Source organism: Rattus rattus, chromosome 3 (genome assembly GCF_011064425.1).
Source record: "Rattus rattus isolate New Zealand chromosome 3, Rrattus_CSIRO_v1, whole genome shotgun sequence".
Taxonomy (NCBI): Eukaryota; Metazoa; Chordata; class Mammalia; order Rodentia; family Muridae; genus Rattus; species Rattus rattus.
In genome coordinates, this window is record NC_046156.1 from 65765807 (window position 1) to 65783592 (window position 17786).

The 17786-nt window shown below is 54.3% G+C and overlaps 1 protein-coding gene across 1 annotated transcript; it reads left to right on the forward strand.

The window, feature by feature from the left end:
• The first annotated feature begins 212 nt into the window (after positions 1 to 212).
• On the forward strand, positions 213 to 16974 carry Ntrk1 (neurotrophic receptor tyrosine kinase 1). Its single transcript, XM_032898134.1, has 17 exons — positions 213 to 424; positions 3354 to 3428; positions 3652 to 3723; positions 5417 to 5485; positions 6249 to 6400; positions 6542 to 6684; positions 8988 to 9120; positions 11201 to 11530; positions 11900 to 11917; positions 12075 to 12130; positions 12382 to 12484; positions 12891 to 13037; positions 13361 to 13491; positions 13633 to 13805; positions 14903 to 15143; positions 15423 to 15581; positions 16622 to 16974. The coding sequence occupies exons 1-17, from the start codon at positions 213 to 215 to the stop codon at positions 16805 to 16807; spliced, it is 2400 nt and encodes a 799-aa protein (XP_032754025.1). The 3' UTR covers positions 16808 to 16974.
• The last annotated feature ends 812 nt before the right edge of the window (positions 16975 to 17786 follow it).

The window sequence follows — 17786 nt, forward strand, 5'->3', positions numbered from 1 at the left end:
GGACATTAGGAAGGCGAGCTGGCAATAGGGCCCCGAAAGGGGAGGGGGCACTGGGGGCATCGGCAGGCGGGGCGGGGCGGGGCTGTGGGTGCCGCCCTCTCCTGGTGGCTGGTCTTTAACACCGCCCCGCGCACGTGTCGCGCGAGGCCGGGCGGCGGCAGCCAGGAGCGCACGGACGGCCGCGCGGCCCGAGCTAGGCGGGCGCCGCCGCGATGCTGCGAGGCCAGCGGCATGGGCAGCTGGGTTGGCATCGCCCGGCCGCGGGGCTAGGCGGTCTGGTGACTTCGTTGATGCTGGCTTGTGCTTGCGCCGCATCCTGTCGTGAGACCTGCTGTCCCGTGGGCCCCTCGGGGTTGCGCTGCACCAGGGCAGGGACCCTGAATACCCTCCGCGGCCTGCGGGGCGCCGGGAACCTGACGGAGCTGTGAGTATGTGTGTCGGGGGGAGGGGCGCGGGGTCAGGAGGGCAGAACCCTTCCCCGAGGGCGCGCACTCACCTCTGGCTTGAGGGGCCAGGCTTGGCTGCTGTAGGAGACGGGCACGTGTAGCCTTTGGCTGTGCTGGGGCGGCTTCTGCCGCTGCCACCACCCTGGCAAAGCCGCGCAGTCACTGTCTGGATGTCGCCCAGGATTAAGGGTAGCTAACTGTGGTGCTGGTTTGGGGCAGAGCAAGACTGAAACTCGGTGGATCAGGTTTTGGTCTAGCGATCTAGGATAAGAACCTTTTTGTGGGGTTCAATCAAGAGCCCAAGTCCCTAAGTCCATGAAGGAGTGGTCAGCTGTGCAGAATTTGGCAGTGTGGCGGCACCTTTGCTATCTACTCTTTCTTAGGGGGGAACCAGCCCCCAACCTCTTCCTTGCCATGCCAGGGGGAATCCAGCTCTTCTCTGGATTTGCGATTGAGCTGGAGTTGGTGGGAGATGGTGAGGAACCAGCTTGGTGTCTGAACTCTTCTTTCCTCTCCACTGACCATAAGACTTCTTGATTTGGATGCGAGGAAAAGAAACCCCTTTGCCTCTCTCTCTGCTCGCCCATCTCTCCTTTCACCTTGTCTCCCTACTTGTGTCAGGGCCGTTTTTTCCAGGTCCAGAGCTGGGAGGAGGAACCTTCAGCTCTGCAGTACTTTGACAATGTGCAATAATCAGTTACAACATACTCAAGTATTTTGTAGCAGCTAGTGAAACCTTTGAGAGTATAATTGACCTGAAGGGACCCCCACATCACACAGTGATGGCTGGAAAATACTTGAGTATTCTGCTTGCTGGGCAGCTAGCAGCCTGCAGCTGATTGGCACCGAGTTACTCCGGCATCTTGTGGTAATTAACGGAGGTACTCAATCTCTCTCTAATGGCCCTAGGGAGACCAAGAACAGAGGAGATGGCCTTGTCTTGGCCTGGGTCTAGGCTCCTGCAGGTTGGGATGGGGCATGAAGTCTAGATGGTTGCTCCCAGGCCTGTCCATTCAAACCAGCGTCCAGCCTCCTGACTGTTTCCATCAAGGCTCTCATTCCCCCAGAGCCTTTCAATACTCCAAGGGAGTCCAGCCCAGGGACAGGAGTAGTGAGCAAGCCTGGGCTATAGAGGAAGAGGTTGGCAGGGTGGTGAATTGAGCTGTCCCCCCTGGGTGGGGCCTGATGCTCCCAACTCCTCCTGCACAGACTTCTCCCTCCTCCCTCACCCGCATAGCTAACAAGGAGCTAATGGACTCGAATAGACAGACAGATTATGAATCTGAACAAATGAGGCGGCATGAAGCACACTGCCTGACAGCTCGCACATACCCAGCTCTACAGATCCTCTCAGCAACTCCCTGGGTCTCTGTAGCTCGAAACCCTTGGGGGCAGAACAGGGATCTGGACTCCCTCAGTAGTTGGCTAGCAACAACTCCTTAGGCCTCCAGGGGGAGGGCACACACAGACCCATCCTATGGGGGACAAGGCCGGGATCGGAGAAGGACAGGGTCCCTTGGACTGACCTGCTCCTTGCTGCTCTTTTTAACTAAGGGGAAGCTCCTAAACAAGGGGGAGAGTTCTGAGAACGGTTAGTGAGTCAGGGGCCCCTAGCACACATGGGGATGGAGAGGAGAGAGGACATGTCATTACAGGGGCGTGAGTTCACAGGAACTCTTAGATGCCAGATCTACAAGATAGGACTGCGCCCTCAGCACCCCACCCCCGAGTGCCGCGTGCTCTCGCTCTGTCTCTCTGTCTGTTTTGCTTTCTTGCCTCCCTGGTTCTCATTCTCCCTACTCCTAAGTCCTTATCTCTGTCTCAGGGTCTCCCTCTCCTTATCTGTCTCTTTCCTGCCCGCCCCAGCCCACTGTCTTCTTGCCGTCAATCTCTTCTGAGTTTTTCCACTCTTTGTTTATCTGCCCTCCCTCTGCCACCCACCTCCTCCAGCCTTGCGTGTCTCGCACTGTGAGATCTCCATCTCTCTTCACCCACTCAGACTCCATCCACTTCACAATCCTCGCTCCCTTCCTGGGCCCCTCACAATTAAGGAGGGGCTGGGGTCGGGGGCAACAGCTCTATGCTCCTTGCTTGCTTTGGGAAAATGCTGGAGAGGAGAGAGTAGGGGTTACTGTGGGGAAGAACCAAAGGTTTTAAGGGGACAGAGAGTGGTGTGTGTGTGTGTGTGTGTGTGTGTGTGTGTGTGTGTGTGTGTGTGTGTTCATGTGATGGGTGTCGATGAACCCAGATGATGTCCACAGAGCAGGTATGTTTGGGAGCACACAGTAGTATGACAATTGGGGCATCCTTAGCACTGGATGGAGCAAGCGCCTCCGAGAGCCTTGTCCCTTGTGGAAGTGAGTCTTAGCACAGCCCCCTGTCATTGAGCATATATATGCTGGAGAAGTCTGCTAGAAAAATGGAGCCCAAGCTGAGAATGGCAGTGGGCACTGGCTAACATGTCTTCACACTGTATCTGTGTATGCATGGGAGACGTCTATGTGAGCTTCATTCATGTGTGTCCTCCAGTGAGGGTATTGAGGACACCCCTGAGTGTTTCTGTACACTTGCCTCTGTGTTGCAGGAGGCATGTGAGAGTCTGCATGTATGTAAAGGTGAGGGTGCATGTGTGCATGCATACACACGCATGACTCGTGAGTCATGTCAGCATGTGGGGGCATGTGCACGAATGGGTGTGCGAAGTGGGTCTGGGTGTGATTGGTGCATGTGCTCGAGCGAGGGAGGTGGGTTGGTTGTAGGCACAGGGCAACTCCATTGAGGTCCTGACCTCTGTTGACCCACCCCTCTCCCCTGTTGGCCCACCCCTCTCTCCTGTTGGTCCACCCCTCTCCCCTGGTGACCCATCCTTCTCCCCTGTTGGCCCACCCCTCTCCCCTCTCCCTGCAGCTATGTGGAAAACCAGCAGGATCTGCAACGCCTGGAGTTTGAGGACCTGCAGGGCCTGGGGGAGTTGAGAAGCCTGTGAGGACTAAGGGTAGACAGGGTGGGACTGGGCACGGGGTGGTGGGTGCCCATCCATATCGGGATCTGGAAAGACCTGAGAGTGGGAGAGGTCTGGGAGGCTAAGGGGTTTGAGGGGTCCAGGCAACTTTGGAAGGGACGGAGAGGGGTGCGCAGCTCCACAGGGATATCTGGCCTGGGTGGGCAGAATGTGGAGCTTAAATTCCTCTCATCCGTTCCCTAGAACCATCGTGAAGAGTGGCCTCCGCTTTGTGGCCCCTGATGCCTTCCATTTCACCCCTCGGCTCAGTCACCTGTGAGTGGCCAGGCTGGATCGGTGGGGGCGGGGCTGAGGAGGACCTCCAGACTTGGGCTCCAGAATGGGCTTTGTGCTCCCCAGGGAACTGTCCTAAGGAAGGTCCAGCCTAGTCTCCCTTCCTTATGGCATTTCTTTCTGCTTCCGGGTTCTGATTCTCATCCAATCAGGCTAGAATCTTTGTTGATTTGCTTCTATGTTCCATGCCTCAGAGATGCTTCTCACAGGCATCTGTCCAGGCTCTCTGCCTGGGGTCGATAGGGTGTGAGGGGTGGGAGCAAGACCTCTGTTTCTGGTCAGAATTTCTGTCTCCTCTCCTGGGAGGTGCGCTGTGGGGGGTGGTCCATAAACTTCGGAGGTGGTGTGTTCCGGTCACTACCCCTCCCCCTCCTCACTCCTGAGAGTTCTGGCTACCTGTTCTGTAGAGGACAGAGGACGTGGAGTGGGCAGAAGAGGGGCTTAGAGTCAGTCCCTGGTAGTCTGCCCCTGGGTTGCCTTTCCCAGCGTAGGGCTGGGTCCTTTAAACTCTCACTTGGGTCCAGGGAGTGAACAAGAATGATGTTCTGTTACCTACTGTGGTCCTGGCTTTAAAATGTCCACTTAGGGGTAGAGATGTGGCTCAGTTGGTAGAATACTTGCCTACTATCACGAAGCTCTGGGCTTGATCCCCGCGGCCACATCAACCAGGTGCGGTGCTACATACCTCTAATACTAGCACGGGAAGGTGGAGGCAGGAGGATCAGAAGTTCCATGGCATACTTAGCCATGTGTTTGGGTCTCAACAAAACACGACAACAACTTAAAAAGAATTTTAAAATGTGTACTGCGTGGCCGTTCATGTCTCTCAGGGCAGTGACTACTTGAAAGCAACCTGGTGACAGAGAAAATATGGTCCCCGTTTTATAGATGAAAATTCTGGGAATTACAACGTTTCTTGACTGAGGTCACATGACTGTACATGGCCGGACAGGTGCAACACTCAGCTCTGAGCTAACCAAGGTGGCGGTGTTGCAGGTGTTCGCAGGACTCCGCAGACCCCAGTCTTTATAAAGTCAAGGCTGGCTAGGCAGGGAGTGATTAGGGCATGGCCCTCAAGGGTCTAGCCACGGCAGTGTATGGTCCACACGAGGCACTGAGCTCTTGAAGCAGGTTCCTGGGGACCCAGGAACAGAGCCCTGGATGAGCTCCCTCTTCATTTTCACCTGGGGAACTATGTTCCTGGGTTTCAGCCTACGGAAATGCTCTCAGAGGAGCAGAAAGGAAGGGATGCCGACCTGAGGAAGTACTTTGACATCCCTGTCTGGCGGTTGGGTGGGGGAGGAGGTTGTGAGAGCCTTGGTCCTCCCCTCCTCCTTGGTGGGGAGCACAGATGGAGCCCCTTACCCCAGCTGTGGCCTCAGCACTTCGCCAGCTGGGGCCGAGGTGTGGGGGCAGGGCCACCGGCTGTTCCCTCGGAGCCCTCTCCCTGGGGTCAGGGAGGGGTTAACTGGGATTAACCCTTGTTGTCCCAAGGAGAAGTCTGTACACAGAAACACTTACCTGCCCACCCCATTCCCACAGTCCCACATGTCCTCAGGCATAGTGCGATGTTCAAGTTGACTTCATTGGGGATGGGGTAGCAGTCTCCTTTGGACTTCTGCCTCAGACTGGGTCAGAGTAAGGTCGCTGGCTCAGGGCATGTGTTCTCCCACAGGAATCTCTCCTCCAATGCGTTGGAGTCCCTCTCCTGGAAAACTGTGCAGGGCCTCTCCCTACAGGACTTGTGAGTGTGTGGGCAGGGGCAGGGGCAGGGGCAGGGGCAGGGCAAGGGACCAGTGTGTGCGATATGTGGCTGTGCATGTGTTTGTGGCCCCAGGACTATACGTCACTGCGTCTATGTGGAGCAGGGGAGGGGTGGGAGGTGGGGCATCTCTGGAAACTGTGTTGTGTCTGTGAGCTTGTCCTGGGGATTATGTGCCTGTCAGCCACTCCCCCCAACCCCTATCAAAGCAGAGCCTGCAGGACTATCCTGGGCTGGGCTGGGCAGGGCTGGGCTGAGCAGCCTATATGGATGAGTAACGTGTGTGTGTGTGTGTGTGTGTGTGTGTGTGTGTGTGTGTGTGTGTGTGTCCAGAGGTTCAGGGCAGGGTTGAATACACCGTGGCCATCTTGGTGCTTGAGGACAGTAGCGCCATTCCCAGTGCACACGCACTGGGAGGGAGATACACAGAATAGTCCACATGTGTGGGATGGGTACCTAAGGCCTGAGGGCCATGGTGACCTACCCTTCCTACCACCATGCTTGGCTTCTCCCTCTAGAGCTGGGGTAGAGGAATCCCATGCAACCCTCAGCTGGCATCTACAGCAGTCTGCCCTTACGTCTTTTAGTAACTAAAGTCTCATTACTGTGTTAGTTATGGTCCTGGTCCAAACCCCACCCCTTCTGCCTAGACCCCTTGGTAGCCAGCCATCTCCAGAGCAGCCTCCTGGCTACTTGGACCTGTCGCACCCTCTTTCCCTGACTCTTAGCACCCCTTACCCAACAGGACCCTGTCAGGGAACCCACTGCACTGTTCCTGTGCCCTATTGTGGCTCCAGCGCTGGGAGCAGGAGGATCTGTGTGGTGTGTATACACAAAAGCTTCAGGGCTCTGGGTCTGGAGACCAGTTCCTCCCACTGGGACACAACAACAGTTGTGGTAGGTACTGTTGTGTGTGTGGTGGGGGGAGCCTGGGGCTGCCTGGAGAGACCTGGGCAGCATTGGTAAGGGCTCATGAGTAGGGTGGGGCTCACCAGCCCACACTTAGATTCTAATGCCCCTCCATACCCTGGGTGGCAGGTGTACCCTCAGTGAAGATCCAGATGCCCAATGACTCCGCGGAAGTGGGGAATGACATTTTTCTGCAGTGCCAGGTGGAGGGGCAGGCCCTACAGCAGGCTGACTGGATCCTCACAGAGCTGGAAGGGACAGTCACCATGAAGGTGAGAAGCATTGTAGCCCCTCAAAGGGGACAAAGAACCAGACGGTAAGAGACAGCAAAAGTAATAAGGAGGACACAAGGAGAGGGGGAGGACAGAGATGGCTTAGATGTCAGGCTAGGAATAACAGCCAAGAGATTGCAGGTCTTCAGGCAGGTATATTGGACCCCCCAGACCCCCCAGACCTGAGACTCCATCTTTGAATTCATGGTTTCACGTGTGAGACCCAGAAGGGACCCAACAGACCCTTCTTTCCATATATTCTAACTTAGGAAACTGAGGCCTGGACACAGGACAGGATCTGTGTTCCACTCCCAGAGCCAATTGCAAGGGCTTTCAATGTCCCTGAATACTCAGGAAGCAGCATTCTCCTGGATATGAACACATTAGTAATGGGCAGCTGGCCCCGACCTCACTACTTATTTTAAAGACGTGTGCACTGGCACACACGTGCACTGGCACACACGTGCACTGGCACACACGTGCACTGGCACACACATGCACTGGCACACACGTGCACTGGCACGTGGAGGTCAGAGGGTAAGCTCAGATGTCCGCCCTCACCTTCCATTTTATTTCACTTTTTTGGTTCATGAGTTCCAGAGAGTTTCCCGCCTCTGTCTCCTGTCTCACTTATAAGATCACTGGTGTTATACGACCATGATGCCGAGCCCAGCTTTATGGGGGTTCTGGGGATCCAAACTCAGGCCTTCATTCTTTCATGGCAAATTACCAGTTGAGCCTTCACTTTCAGCCCTCACTAATTACTTCTTGGAATAACTTTCAGGGAAAACAAATCCCTATTTCTGCCTGCTTTTTTGTTTTCTTATTTGTAAACAGAGGTAGCCATGGTGGCTCTCTGACATCCTCCCTACCTCTAGGTGTTGTTTAGTCCCTATCTCTCTTACCTGAGCATCTTCCCAGGCCTTGCATCTGTCCTCAAGCTGGCCACAAGCAACTGACATTAGCTATAGTTGACTTTGGAGCTCCCCCACGCCCCCAAGACAGTGTTTCTCTGTGTAGCCTCCTGGCTCTCATGGAACTGGCTGCTGTCCCCTGCTACACCTCAGTTAGGGCGTGACTTTTCTATGGAAGTTTTCAGGAAATAGGTGTTAGTAATATGTCAATTCTCCAAAGAGATACCAGAAACTGGGACTTCCCAACGTTGGCTGAAGATGTTTCCACACGCAGACATTGGCTCTGTTCTGCTTATCCCTTCTCTATTACTCACAGGCAGCAAACTTGCACTCCGAGTGGGACTCTTGGCAGCCATGATGCCAGGGTCTTCCTCCCTTCCTTGCTCCAGAGGTCTCCAGCAATTGGAGTTGACTCTCCTTTTTTTTTTTTTTTTTTTTTTTTTTTTTTTTTTCGAGCTGGGGACCGAACCCAGGGCCTTGCGCCTCCTAGGTAAGCGCCTACCGCTGAGCTAAATCCCCAGCCGACTCTCCTTTTAAAGTGAGGCTCCCTAGACTGAACACCCTCATCTCGTAGGTCTATTTCCTAATTCCTGGATGGGCACAGCCCACTGTCAGAGTCAGGTAAAATTGTGAACGAGACCTCTGAAGTTGCTGGGTGGTGGTGGTGCAGGCCTCTGATCCCAGTGCTTGGGAGACAGAGGCGGGAGGACCTCTGAAGTCAAGGTCAGTTTGGTCCACAGAGCTAGGATGACATGGTGAGACTTAGTTTCTGGGAAATTCTGCCGCCTTCTTCAACTTAGAAACAGTTGCTGAACTCATCAAGATGAAGAATTCTTAAAAGGTCATATTTACACGTGGTGCAGCCATGGTTTCTTAGAGAGATATCTGAGCCGGTTTTAATCTACTGATGGTGATTCAGAATCAGCCATTTCATCTCTGAAGTCACTCACTGGCAACTTCTTCCTTTGCCAAAGAGAGTGATGCTATGGCTGAAGCTGCTTCTAGCTGCAGCCTGTTAACGTCCTTTGTTTCTGATCTTCCTGGGACTGAAACTGAGTTTGCCAGAACTACGTGAGCCAGGAATGAGTTGCCAAGGCCCTACTTGGTTGGCTGTGGATGAGCTGCGTGTGAATGTGGAGGTTGGCTCTCCGGCCCCTTGATGGCCACCTCTGCTTTAGACTGTTGAGACTGTTGGCTGGGCTTTAGATTTTCTCTGACCCAGAAGCTACTTTACAAACTGTGAAGGAGGCCATTCTCTGCCCGCCTTCCCTTCGCCTCCCCAGCCTTTCCATATAGAACCAAAGGGCTCCCAAACACATCCGCTGTATCCCCTGTCTCTTGCCTATGCCTGCTGAAGCCCTCCTGATGACTCTCTCTTCTCTGGTCCAGAAATCTGGAGATCTGCCATCCCTGGGGCTAACTCTGGTCAATGTCACCAGTGATCTCAACAAGAAGAATGTGACATGCTGGGCAGAGAATGATGTGGGCCGGGCTGAGGTCTCTGTCCAAGTCAGCGTCTCCTGTAAGCCCCCGTGACAGCCCCTGCACCCACCCCGACCCATCTCCTCTTCCCTGAAAAGAGAGGGGGTAGCTGGGATCATGAGTGGGCGTCTCTACAGCTGCTCCCTCCCAGCTGTTTCCAGATTCCCATGAAAACCTGATCCTGCTCTCGAAGTCCTGGAGGCTCCTCAAGGCCAGAGGGTTATAGATGGATTTCTTTCTGGCCCGTTGCCCAAGCTTGCTACCTGAGGCCCTCAGCACCAGCTGCAGCCTGGCCTCATTGCCTGTTTCTCTTTAAGGCTTTTGTCCTACCACGTTTTATTTATTTATTTCACTTAGGATGCTAGTCTAGGTGCGGGATAACCACTTTATAGTTGGTGAACTTCTCCCAGCTTGGGCTGACATTTGTGCAAACTGAACTTTGTGGGTAGAATGAACTCAGGGCTGGACTTTTAGCGAAGGGGGTTTACGTCAGTTCTGCATCCTGTTCTTAGACCAGCTTAGGTTTAATCAAGGGGGTATGACCATAGATAAGCATCCTAGTTGGGAAGGAGGGGAATTCCTCTCTTGAGTTCCTCTTTATGACTGTTGCCTAATTTCTCTGACTTTGCCAATGCGTTATCTTCAATCTGTGTTCCAGCACCCTTTCTTTCTTTCCTTCTTTCTTCCTTCCTTCCTTTCTTTCTTCCTTCCTTCCTTCCTTCCCTTCCTTCCTTCCTCCCTTCCTTTTGTTGTGAAATACACTAGTTATGCACATCAAGCACACACTGTTTGTTTATGTATTTATTTAGAGATGGGGTCTTGCAATGAAACCCATGCTGTTGATCCTCTATGCCTCAGCCTACACAATGCTAGGATTACAAAACTGTCACAGCTGGATAACTACATACTTTAAGGAAGAACGACCCTTGCCAGAGCCAGGCGTGGTGGTGCACGTCTCTAATCCCAACACTCTGGAGGCAGAGGCAGGTGGAGTTCAAGACCAGCCTGGTCTACATAGTGAGTTCCAAAACAGCCAGTGCTGCTACACAGAAAAACCCTATCTTAGAAAAAACGAAAGCAATCGAGCAAGCAAACAAACAGAAAAAGACTACGCTTGCCAGGGCTTTAGAAGACACCCTCCCTCAGTGCCAACTCCATCTCTTCCACCCTAATTTTTATGTTAAACACTTCCTTGCTAACATCCCTTTCCACAGGGGCGGGAAACTAACAGTTTTAAGCATTGATTGCTTTTGCAGGGGGCCCAGTTGGTTTCCCAGCACCCACACGGTGGCTCACAACCATCTGTAATTCAGTTCCAAGGACTCTGAGGCCCTCTTCTGGCCTCCAGGGTCACCAGGCACACATGAGTGCACATACATGCATGTAGGCAAAGCACTCATATACATGAAATAAACCTTAGAAATAGCACTTCTCTATATGTCTGTTTCCCTATTAATAAAATTTTGTTTGTTTTATGCATTGTAGAAATTAAAACTTTATGTATTATTTTTCTTTTATTTTTTTTTGTCAAAACTTTATGAAACACATCTGTGGCAACAAAGTAACTATAATTCCTTAATATACTACATAGACTTCATGGTATGAATGTTAGTGAGAATTCCCATGTAAATTGTATGTATTTATACACATAATTACACATACATACTGCTTTTTTTTTTTTTTCTTTTTTCTTTTTTTCGGGGCTGGGGACCGAACCCAGGACCTTGCGCTTCCTAGGCAAGTACTCTACCACTGAGCCAAATCCCCAACCCCCATACTGCTTTCTTTTATTGAGAGGCTTTTGATTTTTTGGGACTTTGACTGCCTCAAAACCATATTTCTTGCTTGTCTGTTTGTATGTTTGTTTCTATGCTGTGCTGGTACCCAGGACTGCCCAAGTAGTGTGGGTGTCATGCCAGGCACTAGGCCTGTACTGGGCTCCATGTGTAACCCTTAAGCATCAGATTTTGTCCATTTCTGCCATTTCTTCCAAATATGTCTCCTAGAGGACTTCCTAGGGTGTGTTGATTTGTTTTTCCTGACCTGTCCCCTGATTTGTTCCTCCCCTGGGTTCCTTCCCCCCCAGTTGCCCACTTCCCGTCACCTGCTTTCTCCCATAGTCCCAGCCAGTGTGCATCTGGGCAAAGCCGTGGAACAGCATCACTGGTGCATTCCCTTCTCCGTGGATGGGCAGCCAGCACCGTCCCTGCGCTGGTTCTTCAACGGCTCCGTGCTCAATGAGACCAGCTTCATCTTCACTCAGTTCTTGGAGTCAGCGCTGACCAATGAGACCATGCGGCATGGCTGCCTTCGCCTCAACCAGCCCACGCATGTCAACAATGGGAACTACACCCTGCTGGCTGCCAACCCCTATGGCCAGGCTGCTGCCTCCATCATGGCTGCCTTTATGGACAACCCTTTTGAGTTCAACCCTGAGGACCCCATCCCTGGTGTGAGAGCTACCCTGAACCCTGCCCTGCTCCTGGGAGGGCCTGGGTGGAGATCCAGCAATCCAGGGAGGTCTGGCCTCTGCCTGCCATGACTCTGGTTCCCAGAGCTGGAGAGCTTTGTCCTGGACAGGAGGGCTGGTGGCCAGCTCTGTGCTGTCCTTCTTTCCCCTCTCCCAAGCTGGGCCTGTTGAGGCCCTGGGCTGTTCCATCTGTCCAAGCTAAAGAGAGGGCTGTGCCCTCCAGGCAGCTACAGCTTCCTCTCTCTTGAGGCCCAGAAACCTATCTAATCCCATAAAGGAGCATCCTGGCGGGGAGGGCCTCCCTGCTCTCTCCCTCTCTGACTGCTTTCTCTCCTCCTTCCTGCCGCAGTCTCCTTCTCGCCAGTGGGTGAGTTACCTGGGCTAGAGGGCAGCTGTATTGTCTCAGAGCTGAAGGAAAGGGGACAGCTAGATGGGACCCTGAAGTGTGGCCAGGGTGGGGAGCTGCTGGAAGAGACATGGCAGTATGTGCCAAGGCCCACCCTCTGTGCCCCGTGTCCCCACAGACACTAACAGCACATCAAGAGACCCAGTGGAGAAGAAAGACGAAACACCTTTTGGGGTGAGTGTGGGGTATGGAAGCTGATGGGGGGGGTGAGTTGGGGTGGCCAGGCACAGCTCCTTTGCCTGTCGTTTGGAGGTAGAGCAGGACTATCAGTCTGTTGTGTCCTGAGCTCTGTCAGCTGATTTCCCAGCTAGCTGAGGTTGTTAGGGAAGCTGGGCAGGGCTGGGGACCTGGCTCTGGATTCCCCTGTAGGATGAGGTATGCAAAGCTCACAGTACAGAATCCTGTAGACCTGACCCTCCTTCTAGGTCTCTGTGGCTGTGGGCCTAGCCGTCTCCGCCGCCCTCTTCCTTTCTGCCCTCCTCCTAGTGCTCAACAAATGTGGACAGAGGAGCAAATTTGGGATCAACCGTGAGTTGGCAGAGGCGGTCTGTCTGTCGTCTGTCCGTCTATCCACCCATCCTGCTGGCCAGTTTTCTGCTGGCTCCTCCCATCTGTGCCCTGTGTTTGGGGAGGGTGTTTATGGGGCTCGGGCTGTGCATGCACTGGGCTGGACTGCTTTAGAGCCAGCAGCTATCCATGGGTGGGTGAGCTGTTGTCAACGCTCAGGTGGGTCTGGGGGCTCCATTCTGTCAGGAGCAGGGGAGTTACTTTGGTACCAGGAGCCAGATCAAGAGAGGCCCTGGTACTTCCCTCCCCTTGACTACCGTCTTACCGGGGCACTACTCTGCCTGAGTACTATTCAAGCTCGTCTGAGGAAGGATGGAGATGGCGCCTGGGCTCTATGATGCTCCATGTGGGTATGTCTCTTCCCCAGGCCCTGCTGTGCTGGCGCCAGAGGATGGGCTGGCCATGTCCCTACACTTCATGACACTGGGTGGCAGTTCTCTTTCCCCTACTGAGGGCAAAGGCTCCGGACTCCAGGGCCACATCATGGAGAACCCACAGTACTTCAGTGATACCTGTGAGGAACTGTTATAGTAGGCGAGCGGGTGTGAGTGCGTGTGTGTGTGTGTGTGTGTGTGTGTGTGTGCGTATGTGTGTGTGTATGTGTGTGTGTGTGTGTGTGTGTGTGTGTGTGTGTGTAGCCTGTGTGAAGCCCCTGACCCAGGCCTCTCCCCATCCTATCTCCAACTCTGTCCAGGGCCATATCTCCCACACTGTGGACTCTCTCTGGGCAGATGCTCCCACCCACCCACACCTCATTTCCTGTGTCTGCACTGCCCCTACCACTGCCCCATCCTGCCCACACCAGGGCTGCCTTCTGACTTTACAAGCCCCTCCCAGGTGTCCATCATATCAAGCGCCAGGACATCATTCTCAAGTGGGAGCTAGGGGAGGGAGCCTTTGGAAAGGTCTTTCTTGCTGAGTGCTACAACCTTCTGAATGATCAGGACAAGATGCTGGTGGCTGTCAAGGTGAGACTATGGTCCTGGTGGGGACTGCTGGCCTGTGTCCCTCACAGCACCATTGTGTCAGGATGGGGGGGGATATTTGAATGAATCAAGGTGAGGTGGGGTTGGGCTCCCCTCCAGTTCCACCTCCATCCCTACCCCCAGGCACTGAAGGAGACATCTGAGAATGCTCGTCAGGACTTCCAGCGTGAGGCAGAGCTGCTCACCATGCTACAGCACCAACACATCGTACGCTTCTTTGGAGTCTGCACGGAGGGTGGCCCATTGCTCATGGTCTTCGAGTACATGCGCCATGGGGACCTCAACCGTTTCCTCCGGTACAAGAACCCAGCCCCTGGCCCAGTACCTGAACCCCTCCCTGCATGAGCATCCTTGTTTGTCCGCCAGATGATCTGATTTCCCAGAAGCTCTAGGGAGTGAAGGTTCATGTACATTGTCTGTAGGACTCACCTACAAGAGGACCTGAGTAGGTCAGGCGAGCTAGCCTAAGGTGTGTGGAGATGGGTTGGCAGAGGAACCAGTCAAGGGGAGGCCATGGAGAGCTCTTCCCTTGTTTGTGAGGTCTTGCAGGCCTAGCCAGAGAGAGGTTGTTAGGTGGGTCCCAGGCTGGTGAAGAGCAGCTGGTGATGCCCCGTGGGGTACTGGGAGGAAAGGAGAGACTCTGAAAGGCTTTGGGCAGGGGGCTGGGCCTTCATGTTTTCAGCTTGCTCTGGTGACACATGGGACCTCCCTCCCGGCCATGTTCCCTGGTTTAGTCTCTGCTCTGGACTGGAGTCTTGGTTTAAATGTCCCTTCTTCCAGGAAGCCTTCTCTGTCTCCATCCCTTGCTGGTGTTCAACAGACACTTAGCAGATTGGAGAAGGCACTGCCAGCAAAGCAACCATCAGGACAAAGGCTGGGCAGGGGTGGCATGTGGGGAGTGGCACCAAATGATCAGGATGGCCTAGACTCGGGGGCTATGGGACTGGAAACCGTCAGAAAGGAACACTGTCCACGGACTAGCTGGACACTAAGGACAGAGTGAGGGGAGGGGACAGGAGATTCAACAAGGACTCAAGTTACAGGCCTGGAGCTGGAGAGGCTCCCTTCATGGGGCAGAGTGGGGACAGGGACTTAGCAAAGGCTGTGCTTAAGTGATATGGTGGCAATGGGGACTGGGGTAGCTGGACGCTGGAGCTGAGTTCCTCCAAGGACTATGGACTTAGTATCCTTGGGGATGAGGTTGGCTGTGGAGAAAGGCAAGCCTGTTTTCTCCCTTACCCTTCTCTCCACACAACTGCCTCCTCCTTTCCTCCATTTTTGCCCCTAGTCTCTTCCTTCCTCACACCCATTTCTAAGCATCCCTCTGCAGCTCCCAAGGCTCCACCCACCCAGCTTCTCCCTCTCAGCTTCTCTCTATCTCCGTCTTTCTCAGGTCCCACGGACCTGACGCAAAACTGCTGGCTGGCGGAGAGGATGTGGCTCCTGGTCCTTTGGGCCTTGGGCAGCTTCTGGCTGTGGCTAGCCAGGTGGCTGCTGGTATGGTGTACCTAGCCAGTCTGCACTTTGTGCACCGGGACCTGGCCACACGCAACTGTCTGGTGGGTCAGGGACTAGTGGTCAAGATCGGAGACTTCGGCATGAGCAGGGACATCTACAGCACAGACTACTACCGCGTAAGGGTCCCTAGACCCTCCCCCAGCATCCGTACCCAGCCTCGCTCAGAGTTTGTCAGACCCTGCACTGGCGAGCTTGCCCTCCTCTGCCTCTAGCCGTGTGAGCTCTGGGTTCTGGTCTCTGGTCACCCATCCCTTCCAGCACCTCAGCCCTGGGTGGGAAACTATTTTCTCTACTGGTCCCTCAGTCCAGGCCCTGCCATACCTTCTGTCAATTTAAGCGGGTGGGAATGGCTTTGTGATTGCCCCCAGAGGAGGTGATATGGTGTATCTCTGCAGGTGGGAGGTCGGACCATGCTGCCCATCCGCTGGATGCCTCCGGAGAGCATCCTCTACCGCAAGTTCAGCACGGAGAGTGATGTGTGGAGCTTCGGGGTGGTGCTCTGGGAGATCTTCACCTATGGAAAGCAACCCTGGTACCAGCTCTCCAACACTGAGGTCAGCCCTGCCTTCAGCCCCCTTTCTCTTCTCCTCTCCTGGTCCTTCTCTTGCTCAGTGTCCCAAACCCAAGCTCAGCTGGCTCCTGGGGGGTCCTTAGAGGTCATTGTGGATAGAGTCCAGGCCATGCCTTGTGTGTCTTAGAGGTCATGGCGGGCATTTACAGGGCAGAGGAGAGAGGGTGGGAAAGAGAGACAGCAGGAAGACTGGAGGTTAGCTGGAGAAGGACAGCCCTGCCTTCCCCTGGTCTCTGGCTAGCCACAGTTAGAGCAGACCCCAGGTGTTTTGTCTCCTCAGCAGCTCCCCCAAGCCTCCTCCTTGGCGCACAGCTGTCAGTTTCCATTTCTCCTTCTAATGCAGTCTGTTCCCCCGAGGCTGATGGGGTGGGGGAGAGGGTTATAGATTTTAATTTTCTCAAGCACTGAGAGAAGGAATGGAATTAGTGCTGCCCATAATCTAAGTCCTCTAATGGGGACGGGGAGAAGGGGAAGAGAGGCACCAGGCGCCTTCTCCAAGCATCTCCCTGTCACCGGCTCTTTGTCAGATCTCCCCTGTAGCCGCCCCAGCAGCACTTCCTGGAGTCTATTGCTGCAGTTTCTTTTCAGCTATCTCCCCCACAGAGTGGTGCCCACAAAAGGGAGAGGCAAGGGTTGCCCCTGCTTTAAACCAAAACAGCCCCCCCCCCGCCCACACACACCGAAGGCTATGGCTGTTGTCCCACACTGTTCTCTTCTGAAGCTGGGAGGTGGAGGCTGAGGCCAAGGGTGAAGGCCTAGGCAACGTCATGCCCTCACCCTTCTCCTACCCGGCAAGTCCTCACTGGCTGTAACACTAGCCTTCTGGAGGCAATCCGAGAGTCAGGCAGCAATTATTCCTACATTTCAGAGTGGAGCAGGAAAGAGCCTCAGAGTTTGAAGGGCACCATACAGTTCCGTCAGTCAGTCCGTCAGTCAGTCCGGGAAGGGGGTGCCCTGTGGGAGAGCCGGTAACCTTCCTGTTCTGAAACCCTCAGTTCACTCTGTCTCCTGCGCGCGGCACAGGCGATCGAGTGCATCACGCAGGGCCGGGAGCTGGAGCGGCCGCGCGCCTGCCCTCCTGATGTCTACGCCATCATGCGCGGCTGCTGGCAGCGTGAACCGCAACAACGCCTCAGCATGAAGGATGTGCACGCGCGGCTGCAGGCCTTGGCACAGGCGCCACCGAGTTACCTGGACGTTCTGGGCTAGGAGCCGACTCTGGATGTCAGGCTACCCTGGGCTCCCTCAGCGCCCAGCAGCTATCACACTCAAGTCTCACCCTCAGCATGTGGAGGGGACCAGCAGGCGGGGAGCAGAGGGTGGCCTTGCTTCATGGCCAGCATCCATCATAATAGCAATTATATTTATTATCCCTGGCTGTGACTCTTGCCCATTCTTGGCGAGAAGGGGCTCGACAGAGAGTGTGCTCTCTGGGTCTCTGGACTCGGTTCCCATTCGGGTCCCTCTGGGTTGCCTCTCTGCTCAATGCAGCTGTCCCCACTTCATCTTCACCCCTCACCTGGTGGTGACAGCCTGTCCACACCCTCACTGTCTGTATTTGGTCTTCACAAAGGCCGATGCTGGGGAAAGGGAATAGGGCCCCGGGGACGGCAGCCGCTGGGGTTGGGGGTAGACAGAGCAATCACACATTAGAACAAACGATCAAGACAGAGACACTGGTGTGTGTGTGTGTGTGTGTGTGTGTGTGTGTGTGTGTGTGTGTGTGTGTGTGTGTGTACACAGCAAGGATCGAAGGAACAGACCTGGTAGTACACACCTTTAACCCCAGCTACAGGAGTCTGAGTGCAGCAGGAGAATCTCACATTCAAGGGTCTACCTGGGCTGTGGAATCAGTTCAAAGCCAGCCCGGGAAACTTAAGGAAACCTTGTCTCAAAACAAGTTCGAAGAAGACTCAGACCTAGCCCGGCAGTAGAGCCCTTGCTTGGTGTGTGTAGGGGCCTGGGTTCAATCCTCAATACTGTGGGGTGGGGATGAGCGTGGAACTGAAGATGAAGGATCAGCACCCTGTTCCTACCCCTCTGTTTCCCTTCTTTACCTGAAGCTTTGAGATTATCACTTGGAGGTGGGGCTTGGGCACTGTGACTTTCTGAGGCTAGAATTCTGGTGCTGTCCTGTGCTACTCACAGGACAGATGGGTTCTACTTACCTTTCTTTGTGACCCTAACT